The 16,728-nt window shown below is 49.2% G+C and overlaps 2 protein-coding genes across 2 annotated transcripts in view; both read right to left on the reverse strand.

Annotated features, from left to right (window-relative positions):
• Window positions 1–525: 525 nt before the first annotated feature.
• On the reverse strand, window positions 526–9,175 carry ALDH4A1 (aldehyde dehydrogenase 4 family member A1). Its single transcript, XM_032201480.1, has 15 exons — window positions 9,150–9,175; window positions 8,197–8,290; window positions 7,976–8,068; window positions 7,828–7,875; window positions 7,316–7,471; window positions 6,949–7,098; window positions 6,790–6,864; window positions 5,536–5,723; window positions 4,629–4,702; window positions 4,271–4,467; window positions 3,855–3,902; window positions 3,334–3,486; window positions 3,016–3,137; window positions 2,176–2,294; window positions 526–2,071 (listed from the first exon to the last, which is right to left on the reverse strand). The coding sequence occupies exons 1-15, from the start codon at window positions 9,173–9,175 to the stop codon at window positions 1,959–1,961; spliced, it is 1,656 nt and encodes a 551-aa protein (XP_032057371.1). The 3' UTR covers window positions 526–1,958.
• Window positions 9,176–14,055: 4,880 nt separating this feature from the next.
• The window catches only part of IFFO2 (intermediate filament family orphan 2), a 39,597-nt gene continuing 36,924 nt past the window's right edge, over window positions 14,056–16,728 (reverse strand). Inside the window, exon 9 of the mRNA XM_032201413.1 lies at window positions 14,056–16,447. Coding sequence (XP_032057304.1) covers window positions 16,342–16,447 — 106 coding nt within the window. The 3' untranslated portion in view covers window positions 14,056–16,341. The remainder of the gene's footprint in view (window positions 16,448–16,728) is intronic.

A 16,728-nucleotide genomic window follows, 5' to 3' on the forward strand; every position in this document is an offset into this window, starting at 1 on the left:
TTGCTTAGGTATTGAACTCAATGGTCTCCCCATAGTTGATGTGCCGGGATGCCACGAGGCACTGGATGAGCTCCTGGTTCCACATTTCTCAGCCCTTCTGTTTGGTCTGTCTGTGGTGGGTCCCACCTGGCTGGTGGCCTCCTGGCCTGTGAACTTCTTGAACCCAGGGGTGGAGACATTTGTTACAGCCACCCCAATGCGGGCCCAGTCCTGCTCTGGAAAAGGCTTAATTGCTCAAGAGGGTATTTTTCTTTTTTTTTTCCTTTTTTTTTTTTTAAAGGAATAATTGATGCACATGAGAGCTGGTTGGCATTGGATGCAGCAGGGTGAAGGAGAGACCTTGCAGCTGGGCACCAAAACTGAGCAGAGGTTCAACGCCCTGTTCAGATGCTGCGGCAGCAGTTTTGGGCAATGCCTCATTGTGCCTAACCTTGCCTAGAACACTGCATGCACTTAAGATACCAAACGCATGCTCTCTTCCTTTGGTAACAATTTGAAGAAATAATTCAAAAAAGGACACAAAAAGATCTTCATAATGTATTTTATTGCAATTTCCATCAGTTAAACCTGGATTTGCAGGTATTAACGCAACTCGTTCTTGACCTACAAGCCAAGTAACTTGCAGCAGCCATAAAAGGGTTAGCCACATTATCTGTAAATCGTGCTAATTGACTGGCCAGTAATTGGCAGTGTTACAAATGGATACATTTCTAAATCAGAAATGCCCCTGGAAGATGCAGGACTGGGTGTCCAAGCTCCCTGTTACAGTTTGTACTGCAGGACTCATTCAGCAAGAGCTTGCTGATGGGAAAGAACAGCAAATTTAACAACTTAATGCTCAACTTCACAACTCAGCAGCTTGCAGAGCCTCAGGTACAGGGTCCTGGGCCAAGCACAACCTGGGAAACAGATTTTGCTTCTAATTACTGCAAACCTCCTCTTGCTGGCCTGGCCTCTCTTCCTAAATTCCTTCTGGGGGTTAAGGATGCTGCAGCCACCTAAGCAGCTTGTGCAGGAACATTAGTGGAACTTCTCTAAAATCCTTCTGCTTCCTTCCAGCCAACATCCAAGGATCAGAGCAGCTCTGGCCAGTGCCTTCTCAGTGAATAAAGGCACGTGGGCAATTCCTGAGCAGCTCTGAGCTCACAGCTGCCATCTCTTGGCAAAATGTGACTTCTGGAGGCTTAGCTTTTGCTTAGGACCAAGGAAAATACACAGCTCAGGGCTACCATTGCTTGGCACTATGGTTTAAACCAACCCAGGCTTCATAGCCCTCTTGGAAAGTCCTTGAATTCCTTGTTCCACTGTGCAAGGCTCCCTGATGGAGCAGCCAGGGTAAACGATGTCTTTTGGACAGGATGATTCTTCTCCAAGTGACCAGGTTGCGGCCAGCCTCTGAATGTTGCTCCCTGCTCCAGCTCCAGCGCTCCCAGCCCATCAGGCGGGCATGGCTGGATGAGAGGTCAAGTGGAGGGACAGAAGAATAAAGGAGAACTAGGATTCAGCGCTGCTGGGCAAGCCCAAAGCCCTCTGCAGAGGTGTGGTGCTATTACGCTTTGAGCTAAGTAATGGAAAAATCCTTACGTGTTGGAAAAAGCATTATTCCTACCTTCTTGAAGCATGTAACAGAGAGAAAATCACTTCTCAAATGATGGTGCTTTGTGGAGCTACTGCAGACAACTTGCTCTCCTTGTTCCCAGGCTGGGGATCTCAGGTACCAGCAAAGCATCTCTGCTGTTGCAGTCACCCACAGCCTGCTTCTTCCAAGACTAAGAAATCATAGGGACCTTTTTTTTTTGTGTAAGTTAACAATTTAATAATAGAATTAGTCTCTAAAAATAAAACCCTAGCTTGCTGTGCTGAAGATTGGCTGATTTAAGTGCTTTCAAGGCTGTGGCTGAGGAGCCACTGTGTGCGTCCAGCTTCAGTAGTAGAGGCACGGGTATGAGGAGAAGGCATCAGTGCATGTAGGCGTAGCGCCAGTCCCGCAGAGGCACGTGGGTTTCCTTGATGGCCTGGGGAGACGTCCAGCGCAGGATGTAGTGCGGACCACCAGGTTTGTCGTTGGTTCCTGTGCCAAGAGGAAAGAGAGACCACGAGGTGAAGGAAATGGACAGAGGGGATGTGTCCCATTGCACCATTAAATATGTTTTATGGAGAGTTTTGTGGTCTCACCTGAGATGCGGGAGCCCCCGAAGGGCTGCTGAGCCACAACAGCGCCCGTTGACTTGTCGTTGATGTAGAAATTGCCAGCTGAGTTGCGCAAGTAGCTCCTGGCTTCCTCGATGATGCTCCTGAGGAGGGAGGGAGAGGACCATAAGCAGGAGGGGATGGCAAAGGCACACTTGGAAGTCTCTGCTCTGCTCCAGTAGCTGCACTGGTGCCCAGTATTTGTGTTTCTTTGCACACGTGCTATTTGTAGACAAAAGAAGCTTGACACATGCTGCAAAGGGACCTGTGTGCTTAAAGCTCAATTAAATGACTACAGTTTCTCATTTCAACTTTGCATTTCTTTTCATGTTTTTCCTCAAGATTTGCTGTTATAAAATGAAGTTAATTAAGTCCAAGGATAGCCTGACTTAACGACCTTCTAAGTTAGTAATTCAATGCCTGCTCTTAGTTTCACTAGTATATGATTAATTCTTAGGTATTTATTGAAAAATCATGATCCCCATCTGCTTCATGGTAACCTGGAACTTTCTCACAACAAAAAGTGTTAAATACAAACAAACAACAACAACAAAACACCTTGTTTTTCATACTACCCTAAAAGCTTCTGCCTTTCCTCATAGCTTAGAGAAAGTATTTTATTTCAGGCTTCTTAGCTCCTCTCCTTAGGCCATCAAATATTTTTTTCTTTTCTTATTCTCTTCCTCTCTCAGAAAAAAAAATCCTCAAAACCAGCATCTAACCCAAAAAAAGCATCTCGGACTCAAAGCCCTGCAGGTCCAGGCTGGGAGAAGGACCCTGACCCCCCCCGGGATGTCCCCTTCCCTCCCGGCTCCGGGTGCTCACTTCTCCTGGGCGAAGACCGCCCCCGTGAGGCCATAGGGTGTCGTGGTGTCAATCAGCTCCAAGACATCCTTGTACTGCTTCTCTGGGTAGACGTACACGGTGAGGATGGGGCCAAAGATTTCCTGTAGAGCAAAAAAATAAATTAGCCAAGCACACAGCCCTCCTTGTACAACCCACAGCCTCCAAAAACGAGTGACAGATTAGCCAAAGCCATGAGAAAGATGGAAGAGGACCATCCCTGCATCTATCTATCCTACAAATCCAGTCAACTCACACTCCAAGACGCAGAGCCACGTCCCATGATTTTCCCACTCTCACCTCTTTCATGATGGGATCCTTTGGGTCTTTGCTCTCCACGATGCAGGGCTCAATGAAGTACCCGACGCTGTCATCGCAGCCGCCTCCAGCCAAGATGGTGAGGTTGGGAGACTTCTTGGCGTGCTCGATCCACTTCTTTATACGTGCAAAAGACTGAGGAAAGAGAAGAAAATGAACAGAGTGTGGAGCTGGGGGGTGAAAAGGAGTTTTGGGCAATGCCTTTTGGGGCTATGTTGCTCTTTGCTCGCTTCCAGTTCAGGAGGAAGGCTGCAAGCTGGAAATACAGCCCTGGACACTCTGAACCCTACGTCCGCGAGGGCTTCTCAACAAACAACCCACTTCTCAAGAGGGGTAGTGACATGCAATATTCCTGAGGGGAGCAAAAATCACCCCATGCCATAGTGCTGGAACTTCCTAGTCACACTTTGCTGAAAGCAATAAAAAGCATCCAGCCAAACAATGAGCGGAAGCCTGGCGGTGTTACCTTTGAGCACGAGCAGGGGCAGGACGCATGAGCTCACCTTGTCATCAATCACTGCTGAGAAAAACGTCCCAAAGTCCTGGGCAGGCTGCAGGGGCAAAAGGAAGTAGACAATGTAAGTCCACGCTGTGCCAAAAAGCTAACTCTAAAATTGAAATTCCCAGAATAAAACTGCTCCAAAGCACACCTCCGCGCGAGGGAGCAAGCTCCCCCTTTTCAATTAGTCTGTGGTATTCAGTGACTTACACAGTCCTTCCTGCAGACGCTGGCTACAAGTTAATTTCTAATCACTAAAAAAAAAAGATGAAGGGGGAGGACGGAGGGGTGGTGGTGGGGAGAACCAGTGGATAAAAAGCTCAGTTCAATAGGAATTAGTAGCCAGTTACCGCAGTCTCTAATCCCATCAGCCACCCGCTGAGCTGCAAAGCCCTTCAGCAGCCCGGCAGCTCCACTCACGTCTCCCACTTTGATCTTCTTGGTCTCCTCCAGCAGCTTCTCTTTGATCTGGGGCCACAGCGAGTCCGGGGCGTAGAGGCGGGAGCACGCCGAGCATTTCTGGCCGCCGTACTCAAAGGCAGAGCGCAGGGTCCCGTTCACCACACTGGACACATCGGCTGAGCTGTGCACCAGGTGGAAGTTCTTCCCACCACACTCTGGTTTGGGAGGAAAAGGAGCAAGTGAGAAGTTGCCCTGCTGGAAAGCTCGAGCTATGTCCAGACCCCAGTGGGTGATGTCCCAGGGAGGCCAGCCCAGGTGCTCCAGCCCTCAGCACCCCCTGCTCGGGCTCCCCACGACGGTGAGACACAGCCATTACCTCCAGCCAAGCGGGGGAAGTTGCGGTAGCAATCCAGGTTTTCAGCCACTTGCTTCCAGAGGCGCTTGAACGTCCTGGGAGAGAAAGGAGGAGGTGCTTAGCATGAGAGGGGAACTTGGAAAAGTTCCTGACCCTGCTGAAGACAACCCCAGCAAACCGCCAGGTCTGTCCTCAAAAGAAGGGATGCTCTGCAAACAGAAGAGGAGAGGCTAGGTCAGAATGAGTCCCTAGATACCGAAGCTCTGGGCACTACACAAAAACCCTAGCACATTACAAATAAGCGCCACAGGGAAGACCAGACAGCATCCAGCAGAAGTTTCTGTCCTCCTCCTTTCGGCCCTTCTTTTTTGGTTCTCACTGTGACAAACCCCTTGGCTGCAAAACAATAAAAATGCTAATAAACCTCCAGCAGGAGGCACGGCCACTAATACTAATTTATGAGCTTCCCCACCTTTACAGCACAATGCTCATCAGACCATGGCACTTGCAGGGCCCTGGGGCTTAATAGCCTCTAGGGGCAAGTCGCTAACCCAGCAGAGGGTTTGCAAATCAGCCAGGGACGAAGGCAGCATGTGCTCATAGCGCTGCACAGCTGGGTCTGGGTGCGGGCACGCTGGCAGGAGGAGGGAAGGATAAACCCCGCTGCCCTCCGGCATCACTCTGCCAAGTCACAGCATCCCTAGGAGACAGGTCGGTGTCTCCCTTGTTTAACTTGCAAGTTTATTCTCTGTGGCTTGGTTTTAGCCACAGGAAGTCCTTGATATTAAATACGCTCCCTGGGCTGATTAGATACAGTTTTTTTTCACCCAGCAAGGTGTAAGGACGGCAGCTGCTCTGCGCGATGGACCAGTGGGCAAGTATCAATCATGAGCTGGGCAGCTCCTTGTGCTTCCCCTCCCCAGCTTACGGCACGCTGCCGGTGAAGTTGAGCCCGCAAAAGTGCTGGTTGCTGGTGACGGCATCGCCGAACACGGGCCCATCTGCTGGTACGAACTGAATGACGTTGGGAGGGAGCCCAGCTTCCAGCAGGATCCTGTAGACGGCGTAGCTGGAGAGCAGGGCAGTGTCGCTGGGCTTCCACAGCACCACATTTCCCTGGGGAACAGGGGACAGTCAGTGTGAGAAACACGCAACTGCAGGGCTTAAATGCGTCAGGGAGAGCCCATATCGGAGTCTGCAGCACCTCCGGGAGGGTTTGTGTGATGGTGCAGAGGTTCTGCTCTGCAGGTGGCTCATAGCTCCCTTGCACCCCAAGCAATTGAGACAGATTGTGATTGCCAGCCCAGCTAGAAGCACTAAAATCACCCCGCTTCACATCAAAAGCTGCCACGAGATCACGATGCTGCCCTCTTGTGCCCTCCTGTGCTGGGAATGGGACTTATGGCCCTGCAGCTGCCACCCCTGGGCTCATGCGCAACACAGTGGGTGCCCACGTGAGTGAAACACCAGCCGGTGCCTGGATTAATCGTGCCCAAACCAATGGCACAATCAGCAGGAAAACATGGTGCAAACGCCCCGCTGTGCCTCCCCACCCCTTTGGCTCCATGCCACTGCCTTCGTTTGGGCTTGGTGACCTCCCCTGCGTCACAGTCACCATGGGTGGCCAGGATGAGAGTGCAGCCAGGGGCTCTAATTAGCAGCCACTTATTAAGAACTCCCTCTTGCAGCACCCCAACCTCTCTGTCTAAAATCCAGGCGAGGAGTGAAGCCCAAAATGAAAGCCTCAAGCACAGACACCTCCAAGAGCGGGTTTGGGAGGGTTTTTCCTTTTCCAACACTTCCTTCGTCACAGCAGTTTGGTGGACAGGTCTAAACAGCAGCCAGAGGAATGCCTGTCTGTAATTAGTCACCTGAGCCAAACTGCACACCAGCTGGCTGAATTCCAGGGAGGGTTCCAGAAGCAGAACCCCCGGTGTGCCTGATATTGTTGGGCTGCGTTTGTAGGTGTCCAGTTTTGGGGATGCCTTAGGAGAATGCCCCCAGAGGGCTCCTCCATCCCCATGGACAAGAGAAGCACAAATCACTCCTGCAACCTGGAGTCGGGACAAAGCAGCAGGAGGCTACGCAATGCCAGCAGCTCCTCTGGTGCACGCCACCGGGCATGGAACAGCACCAGAGAGGCTGGATTTGGAGAGAGACCCAACCCTGCGGTGATGCTCACCATCAATGCCGGAGCCCCCGCCAGGTTTCCGCCGATCGCTGTGAAGTTGAAGGGAGAGATGGCTGCCACAAAACCCTGCGGTGGAGAGAAAAAAGGGACGGGCTGCAGGCACCCACGCTTGCCACGGGCGAGCCAGCACAAGCAGCCCCAGCTCCTCACCTCCAGCCCCCGGTACACCATGCTGTTGGTGCTGATGTCCACGCTGATGGGCTGGCTGCTCTCCAGCTCCAAGGCGTACTTGGCGTTGAAGCGGAAGAAGTCGATCAGCTCTGCTGCCGCATCGATTTCTGCCTGGATGACGGTTTTGCCCTGCCAGGAGAGGACCGCAATGAATAAAAACACGGCAGAGGCAGGACAGAGGAGGAGGAGAAAATGCAACATGGCCTGGCACATCCCGACGTGGTTTGGGGGTTCATGCTCTTCAGAAAGAGCTGGGCCTCTCTGCAAGCCCCCATCCTGCCCTGTTGCGACCGGCTCCTCTACAAAGCCCAAATTCCCTCCTGTTCACCCCCTGCACCCTACTCACCTGCCCTACCATGGTCTTGGCCAGCACCTCGGCTCGCCGTGGGCCACTCAGCATGTCAGCTGCCTTCAGAAAGATCTGGGCCCGGTCCTGGACAGGTTTCAGGTCCCACTCCTTCCTGGCTGCCAAGGCAGCATTAATGGCTTTGTTAATGAGATCCTGTGTGAAGGGGAAAAAGCAGCCGTAAGGAAGCCATCCCCCAAGAAACCCAAAGGGGACAGTGAGGGGACGTCCAGCCCGGACACATGCTGTGGCAGCCACCTTCCCACCAGCACCAGTGCCCCTCAGACCACCTTGTTCCAGGGCCCCAGGGGCTTGGAAAGCCAAAACCCACCTCTGCCTCTTTTGGAAAAGCCATGTGTTTTGTGACTCCAAAAAGCCACTTCTGCTTGTGAAACCTGCAGTCAAGCTGAATCAGTGATGCTGGCAGCTGGCTGGGGCCCTGTGGTCACTGCACTGTCCCCAAAATGTCCCCCACGAAGAAGACCGAAGGGAAGAGGAACAGGCACGCTCACCTTGTCAGCGTAGCAGAACTTGGCCACCTTGTGCGCATGATTGAACGGCTGAAAAAGAGATGGGAAACCTTGGCACTTCCCCATCCGACCAGCACATCCCTTGCTTCGTTCTCCTTTACTGAAGTCCCCCCAGCACCCCAAAACTCACCGAGAGCTGGTACCGCACCGCTCCGGTCCACACCTCCTCCCCACCGACCACGCAGGGGATGTTTTCAGTCCTGCCCTTCAGGTCAGCAAGCGCCTGGGTGAGAGCAGAGCGAGGTGCTGGGGCTGCACGGGGAAGGCAGGGACCCCAAAGGGCTCCGTGCTGGGCCAGGAGCAGGGAAGGACGGGGAAAAGGTGCAGGGCACTGCCCTGAGCCTCCCATACCTGCTGCAGTGCTGCTCGCTCGGGGCTGCCGGGTTTGAACTCGAGGATGGGCTCGTTGGCCACCGTGGTGGCCGCACGGTGAAGGCTCCTGAGCCTGGTGGGGGGGGGGGGGGAAAGGCTGAAATAACACCCCCGACCCCGTGCTGTCAGCCCGGGGGGCTTCAGTGCCTCGGTTGGGTGCGCCCCAGCTGAGTAAATCCAGGGAAAAGGGGGGTGTGGGGTGGGGAAAGGGGTTTTGGTGTGACAGGAGAAGGGGCTGCGATGGTGTGGGAAATGAGAACTGGGAGTCATGCCCATGGTGTGGGGAAAGGGGTTTGTATGGGGTGGGACATGGGGTTCCTATGGGGTGCACAAAGGGGTTTGTATGGGGTGGGAAAAAGGGTTTTGTTCCTGTGGAGTGGGCAAAAGGGGTTTGTATGGGGTAGGAAAAAGGGTTTTGTTCCTATGGGGTGGGAAAAAGGGTTTTGTCTTATGGGGTGGGAAAAAGGGTTTGTATGGGATAGGAAAAAGGGTTTTGTTCCTATGGGGTGGGCAAAGGGGTTTGTATGGGGTGGGCAAAGCCGTTCCTATGGGACGGGAACAAGGGGTCCCGACAGAAAAGGGGTTCCCGTGGGGTGGGAACAGGGGGGTCGCAGCCCTGGAGGACGACGACTCCGCGCTTCCCACAGGCAGCGGAGCGAGGCCGGGGGGCAAAGGTTGGGCCCGGGGGGGGCCGCGAGGAGCCGGGGGCAGCGCCCGACCCTGGGGGGGGGGGGACAGGGACGGGGACGGGACGGGACCCGCGGGGCTCCCACCCGTGACCGCCCCCACGGAGCGTTACCGGGGGGCTGGGGGGGGGGGTGAGGCAAAAAGTGGGGGGGTAAAAGGGTCAGAGCGGGGTTCGGGTGCTCCCTGGGGAAGGTGGGGGGGGGGACGGGAAAGGGGAGCAGAGGGGGTCGCGCGTGGGGACTCACCCACGGCCCCGCAGCGCCCGCCACATCCCGGCCCCGCCGCGCCGCTCCCCACGGCCGTGCCCGAGCCGCCGCCACGGGAGGGAGAAGGAAGAGGGTGGAGGGGGGGGGCATAAAACAAAGATAAATGAGATAAAGCACGGCGAGGAGACGGGGAGCCCGCAGAGCGCCCACGGCCACGCGTGGTGCTTTGGGGTCCCCCTCCACGGTCGCCACCCGCCCCCTCCGTGGGGTTGGAGGGAGGGGTCCCTACACGCCGCACCTGCCCCCCCCCCCGGCCTTGGCACCGCGGTGGTAGCGCCCGGCACGTGGGAGGGGGGCGGTGCTGGGCGGGGCGGAAAATGGGTTATAAATAATTAAAAAATAATTAATTATTAAAGAAAAAAAAAAGGGGGTGGGGAGGGGTTGCCGCAGGCTGGGGCCGCGGTGGGGCCCGGCTGCTGCTGAATGCTTGCGGACAGAGAGGGCGGCTGAAGCATCCCCTCTTATCACAGCAAAATATCTCCTTCTTAGCAAAAACTTGCAAAAAATGGGATTTTAACACAAAAGGGAGAGGATGGGGGGATGGGGGGGTGGGGGGGTGAGGGCGGCTGAGGCAGCAGGAGGCTGCGTCCACACGAGGTGCTCCTGTTCCCACCTGAGAGGCATCGCTGTGGGTGTCTGAATTTAGCATGGGGGAGCTGGGGACTGGTGCAAGGAGGCCCTGAATTACCTCATTTCATGATTTTGGGGAGTTTCCAAAAAAAACACAAAAAACAAAAGGTTGCTCCCACCCCCCACCAGCCCCCTAAAAACTGCACAAGCCCCTCATGTGCCAGCCCCGTGCTTCGCAGCCCAAGAAGCAGCCCACACAGCTGTGACCAGAAGGTTGGTATTTATTTTACGTGGTTTTGTTTTCCGCCCCCCCCCGTAACCAGAGCAGACCGTCACCCATTTCCATCGACCAGCTTCCCCCAGCCCCTGGCCGCGGAGCAGCACCTTGGAGCCATGCCTGGAAGAGCAGGGAGCCGAGGCAGCGAGGCCCGAAGGATGCAACCGTGCCGGGGTTGCTCCGGAGCAGCCGCAGAGCCAAGGACAGATGGACGGACGCAGGACGGGAGGGCAGAGCAGCGTACGGGGAGCTGGAGAGCAGGCCTCGAACGGTGGGAGCGGCTTTTGGCACGAGAAAGGAAGGTGGAGATCATCCACTGCAATTCGGAGGAGCTGAGCTCTCGCTGTGGGCGTTTCTTGGTGCCCCTTCTCACAGGGAGTTGGGTGCTGGCACTTTGATGGTCCAAAATCCAGCACCACTAGCATTCAGTCTGCTTTTAGACACCAAGGACAGACTTGTAAAAGGGGTGCAAATGGCCTGACACCGCAGCTCAGGGCCCACGTGCCCCCCGCAGCAGGCTCAGGAGCTGGTGTATCCTTCGTCCTTACCTCGCCACAGATTGATTAGCATCACAGTTCAGTCTTTTTCTTTAAAAGAAGCTAATATACAGAATATAAAGCACAATATTTACAACTGTATGGTAAACAGTTTCATTTCCACACTGATCAGTAGTCTGTTTTAATGTGTATAAAAGAAATTCTTACATGACCTAAGAGGAACTGACACAAAGTGACACAGCGTGGGAAAAGATTCATCAATACCCTCCACTTAAACACGTTAAATAATAAATAATCATTTTTGGCAGAACTTAGCTACATACACTTTAGCCACAGGTAAGGTGTTTTAAGAACCAGATTGCGTGTTCCTTTCAGTGATACCATGTTACACAGGAAGTGTCTAGTTACCGAGCTTTTTTTCATCATCTTCAACCCTTTCTTGATTAAAATAAATCTTTAGGATTTCCAATGAAACCTGTGTAGGGAGCATCAGTTTGAGCAGCAGACAAAACCCGCACCTTGGGTTAGTGGCACAGTGGGACTGCAGTGTTCTGCCATCAAAGTGACACGGACTACCAGGTTCAAAGCTCTCAAAACATCCCAGAGTTGTGTGTTTTTGTTTTTTTAAAAAAACATTTTTTTTTTCCTCAAAAGACAGACCCAACCATACATACAAGCACCACCTTGCCTACAGAAGTGCTTCAGTGTTGGAGTGCCTCAAATTAGGAAGGAGGGAATCGTGACTTCTAGAAACATCAAGTACCCATTTCTTACAATTCATTGCTTCTTCAAAAGAGAAGCTTTGAACAGCTCCCACAGATGCGGAAGGGCCTTAAGACACTGAACCACACAAAAAAAACAGACAGAAAACAGTCAAGTGTTTCTTCACTACTCTGCCAAAGACTCATGTTCAAGCCTCCAGCATTCCTCTCTCCAGAAATGGGTTGGTGAAGGACTGAATTAAGAATATGGCAGGTAGTATTTCTAGCTCACCTCTAAAACCAGCATCACTAACACCAGCATACTGTGTGTTGCCTTGATTGGCGACTTCTTTTCTTACTTAAAACTCAAACTGATAGAAGTTACATTCTAATAAAAGCTTAAAATCAAGCATTTGTGTGACTTAACACTGAAGGCAAACATTGCTAAAACCTGCGTGTTCCCCTGCAACCCAAGTCCTGGACCAGTGCAAAAGAATCAAAACCCCAAAGTCCTGAAGCAAAATGAGGGAAATCCTCATGAGGGTATTATTACACCATGGAAGCACAGCATGGAAGTCTGGTCAACCAGCTAAACCGTGATTTAACATTCACCGCAGCATTATAATTGCTTAATTTTGCTGTAATAAATCTCACTTTAAACATTCAGCTCTAAAAAGAAGCACTCGCGAACATGAAACAGGGACTTCCCAGCATGGCAATTCTCTTCCTCGCACACTCCAGAACAAGTGTCTTTCCAAGTTTTTCCAGAGCCAAGGGAAACACAAGCAAATCGCTGTTTCACAGAGCCCGCAGTGTTGTGGTAAGGCTGTGGGCACCCACTGGTTGCCACGGCTTTTCCTCAGCCAGTCCTGGACCAGTAACTGAACTTGTATTTTTGCTGGCAGGAATGGTTATGCAAAAGCATCTCATATGGGACAGAAACAGCTTTAGATCTAAAGCCAGGCACTAGTCAGATCTATTACTCTGTTTCATCAAGTTAATTCCAATTTATACTGGTGTAGACCAGTATAAAGTATAAATTTGTCTCCTTACCAGGTAGGACAAAGCCTACTTTGAGGCAGATTTTAAGAACAAATGTACTGGAAGCATCCCTGGTAGTGAGGGGAATGAATGGAGATCCTTACCCGCTGGGGAAGGCCTCAATCTCCAAAAGGGGGAAAAAACACAAACAGGAGCACAGCAATAATTCTGCAGTTAGAGAAAAGCTGTTGGCCTGTTCCCCACTGCCACCACCCCTTGCTCCAAGGAAGCAACAGGCGAGTGCACCACAGCCGTACCCATTACATCGTTTCTGCACAGTTACCTGGAACAGTTTGAGATTTTGGGAGTCCCATCAAAGCCAAAGATACCTTACAAGGGAATAATTGCATTTACTAACAGAATTCTGTTTGCACTTTAAAAACCTCTAATAAAAATAGAATATATACTGTGTTTCTTATAAATAGATTACACATTTAGTTTAGTTGGATTTCATTACACCCCACCTACTTTTTTTTTTTTTAAATACTTTTGTTTTTGTGTTGTCTGAACTAATATGATAATTACTACATTTTTGAAAAAAGTGTTTGTACCACATTATTCTTTGGACATTTTTGAACAACATGCATCCACAAAAGCAACTGCCATTGTTTACTGAAAACATTTTTTGTACAAACCCATTTTAGGAATTTGATCTATTATTACACTGCTAACAAGCAAAAAAATTTGCTTCCTTGAAATCCTCTTTTAAAAAATGAGAAACAATGAGGAGGATTTTTTGATTATAAGTCTAAAAAAGTGTCAATATGACACCGCATTAAGAATAGAAAACAAAAATAAAGTATTTACAGCTTTACAAAGGAAAAAAAGAGGTCATCAAATTCATTTCCAGCATTTTCACAATTTTTTTCTGGCAAGCTTTTGATCTGGTTGCTACAGAGTGGTTAAACGCAAACAGAACAGGACCACTGTCAGCTAAATCAGCAGCATCGCTTGAAACTAAACCAACCAAGACCTCCTAGGGAAACTATCAAAGACCAACCCTAGTAACTCCCAAAAGGTTGATCCACCAAGTCCCATACAGCCTAGATGAAAATAAAACCCCAACCCCAAGTATGAAAACACCTTTTCTTTTTTTAAAAAAAATGGATTACATATGGTTATAAGAAAGACACCAAGAACCATGGTAATTTACCATCATACACATACATCACCATCATACACATTTCTATACTGTCTACTATAGACCCACATCCCTTACACTTACCAACAAATGCAACCCTATTATAGGCGCTCCTCATAATTATGGCTATGAGATAAACTGTAGGTTACAGAAATTTAGCTGTTGAAACAAGCTATCTGCTTCCTCTGGCTCCCCCACTGTCAAACTGAGGATATCCTTTCCCACCTCAACATGCCAGCTACTAGCTTCATTTCAAGAACACTCAGCCTTTTTCCTACTAGGTCACTGAGTTTAAAAAAAAAAGTTATAAAAAACAGCAGCTAAGCCGGACAGTCATTTAAATTGCTCAGTTTCTCTAGTACCAAAGAGCATTTCATAATTTGAGGACAGCCAAACGACAGCCTCCAACAAGGCTGACTCACTGTGCAAGTAGATTGCTTAACAATGCCTCCACCAAAGTCACTAAAGCATTACAGACATTCAGCTTTGGCAGATGGTTTCATGGTTTCTCAGCCTCGTGAGAAACTACATATTTAGCAGCTTCATACAGGCTTGGAAACCTTAAGAGTACTTTATTGAAAACATGCAGTCCCAGCCCCCTCACAAAAATATCACATCTGGCATTTCTTGCCCCCACCCTCCCACCCCAAAACTTGCAGCCCTAGCGAACGTGACACTTACCACTTTGGCCACCTAAGAGATAATAGGAATGAGCACTTTGGAATAAGGTTTCTTTTTCAGAGAAAAATTATCTACAGGCTTTGAAAAAGCCCCTAACTAACACCACAAGAACCAAGAAGTTGCTTACTACTCTATGAATAACTGCTCTGAGTATTTCAGTCAGTAAGGGAATGACAAGAATAACCTTGGACAGACGCCACTGATGCTCAAATTATGAATCCAAATGGATCATCCCAGTAATTCTCCTCACTGAAAGACTGAGGGCCCATTTAATTCACATGGCCTAAAAGCACCATCACACGATAGTGGGAGACTGATCTAAACAGCAATGAAACTCCATGCAGAAACAAACAAAACCCAAACTGAAAAGACATTACTGTACCCGCAGTTACAGTGTGAGCAGAAACCCTCCGAGGTCCTGCCCTCTGCATAGCTGTGCAAGATGGAGAGAGATTTTCTGCCCAGGAATGCGCCATTTGCTGAAACACTCGTGCTCTTTTTGGAAGAAAGCAGTACTGATCTATACTGGCTATTTGTTTACAATGCAGCCCTGCTGATTCAGATCAATAAATAAGAGAGGCTTGGAAACAACGCTCAGGAAGATAAAAGATTGGCCCCTCTAGCTTTACCTAACACTGAGAGGATGCTTAAATCTGATATTCCCCTGTCCAGTCCTAGCACTGCTCCTACGTAACAGTTTCTAAGATTTCTGGCAGGTTAAAAAATACAATTGGTATTTACTCCTCAAGTCTTGCAACTGCTAGTTAACTACACAGTTACCTTTAGGCAGTATTAACTGCACTTGCAATCTTGCTCTAAAATACAAACAAAAAAAAAGTATTGGCTTAGGTTTATACCCTGTTTTTACCTGGCTGAGATGCTACAAATCCTACTAATAACCACGAACAGCTTGATGACACCAGAGAGTTTCCTCAAGTACCAATCAGACTTTTGACGCTGCCTTCTCCTGTTTAAAAATATAGACCGATTGATAAAGCCTAGGTCTTCTCACTTTCTCACAGAGAAAGCACATGGCTGTTCTTCCATAGTTCTAGGGCTGCAGTAGTTTGGGATTGATTTTACTACGCCCTAAAAAGGATTACAGTATTTTCTAATGTTCAGCTTTGCTGAAGAAAAGTGGTCTGGAACTCTCTCAATGTCATGTTTCAAGCCCAAATCTACAGCACAGCATGTCAGTTTATCCTGATGCTAGCCCACTCTAGCCATCATGAAAGCAGCATAAAATGGAGCTATCTCCCTGTCAGCAAAGTAAAATCTGCAAACACTATGGTTTAAAAAAACATCCTGAAAAAAAGAAAACACAAAACAACTTGGGAACTGAAGGGCTGATTCCCCTCTTAATCCAATCACTGGAAACAAAGGCATTGTAACAAGACAATGTACTCCTCAAAAGAAGCTCTACAGGTAACTTGTGCAAACGTGTTTTGAGCTTTCCTTTCCCCAAGAGATAACTATAGCCCAGCAGGGACCAAACATTCCATACAAATAAGGCGCGCTTTTGTTTTTTTTGCATAGTAGTTTATCAGTGATAGTCCCATCCCACCGAACCCTCCCTCATCCACCTGCTTTGCCACCAAGCTGAGACCTGCTTCTTCAGATTCTGGAGTCTGGAAGAAAGCTTGTATGAGTCTCAAAGTCTTCTTCACCCAGAAAGGTGGAATGAAGAAATTCCTTTCAATATTGTATGACTGCTTAATCCTAAAAGCTGCCTCTAAACCCAGTATTATTTTTAAATGTTTACAGATCAATTTGGAGGCATTCTTATTTTATGCCAGACATTGGTAATTATACCATAATTGTCTCAGGTTTACTACTCAGTTTGCCAGTGTTCCTTTTGCCAATCAGTGCAGCAGTTCAATAAAACCATAAGCTTATTGAAATATCAGAGCCTTTGCAGCACCATTCTCTGCTGCTACCAGATATATCTTTTAATATATATATATATCTATAATATAAAAACACCTGCTATTTATATTCCACTGGAGCTCAAAGTGGCTCAGCTTGGGGCAAAGGCACAATTAAAACACGTTTTCTTACAGGACTCTGCATTTGTGAATTGTGTAACGATAGAAATTGACAGCACCAATCCTTGGGTGGGATAGGGATGCGTGTAGGAATGAGTCATTAGAAGCCCTGTGCAGGGGCTTACAAGTCTATTATTTTTTTTCTCCCCCCATCAGTGTGTGTTGTTTTTTAATCTTTGCTTGCATCTTCCCTTTCACTGGAATGCTCCAACTACGTATCAGCTGACCATGGGCTCCACATCCGCCTCTCTGTCCAACTCGTCCTGAATTTCATCTGTGTTTCCTGAGTCGCTGCTGGCTACAGAGCTGGGAGATGGAGAATTTCTGTAGAAAATGCAGAGAAAGGTTTAGACAAAAAAGAAATGCCACTGACAGACAAAAATGAGACCTTTAAAGGAAATAGTCACTGACAATCCCTAAATCATTTTAATAGTAATAAAGGGTATTCTTAACTTATCTGTTCTGAAGCAAATATCAATAGTAAGCTTGAACACACTGCATGCTGCCACCCCCCCCAACACACCATCTCCTATACAAACATAAAGGCTGTTCTAGCTTTACAGACAGGGGAAACAGAAATTAAGTTCAATGAATATCCTACAGAA

Source organism: Aythya fuligula, chromosome 21 (assembly GCF_009819795.1).
Source record: "Aythya fuligula isolate bAytFul2 chromosome 21, bAytFul2.pri, whole genome shotgun sequence".
Lineage (NCBI taxonomy): Eukaryota > Metazoa > Chordata > Aves > Anseriformes > Anatidae > Aythya > Aythya fuligula.

What these genes read in the sequence shown, in the direction of transcription:
- ALDH4A1 (XM_032201480.1), bottom strand. Translation starts at nt 9,175, where the DNA reads ATGTGGCGGGCGCTGCGGGGCCGTGG. An exon ending in CGGGCGCTGCGGGGCCGTGG is followed by an intron (nt 8,291 to 9,149) that starts GTGAGTCCCCAC and finishes CCCCCCCACCAG; the next exon opens with GCTCAGGAGCCTTCACCGTG. An exon ending in AGGATCCCATCATGAAAGAG is followed by an intron (nt 3,138 to 3,333) that starts GTGAGAGTGGGA and finishes TTTGCTCTACAG; the next exon opens with GAAATCTTTGGCCCCATCCT.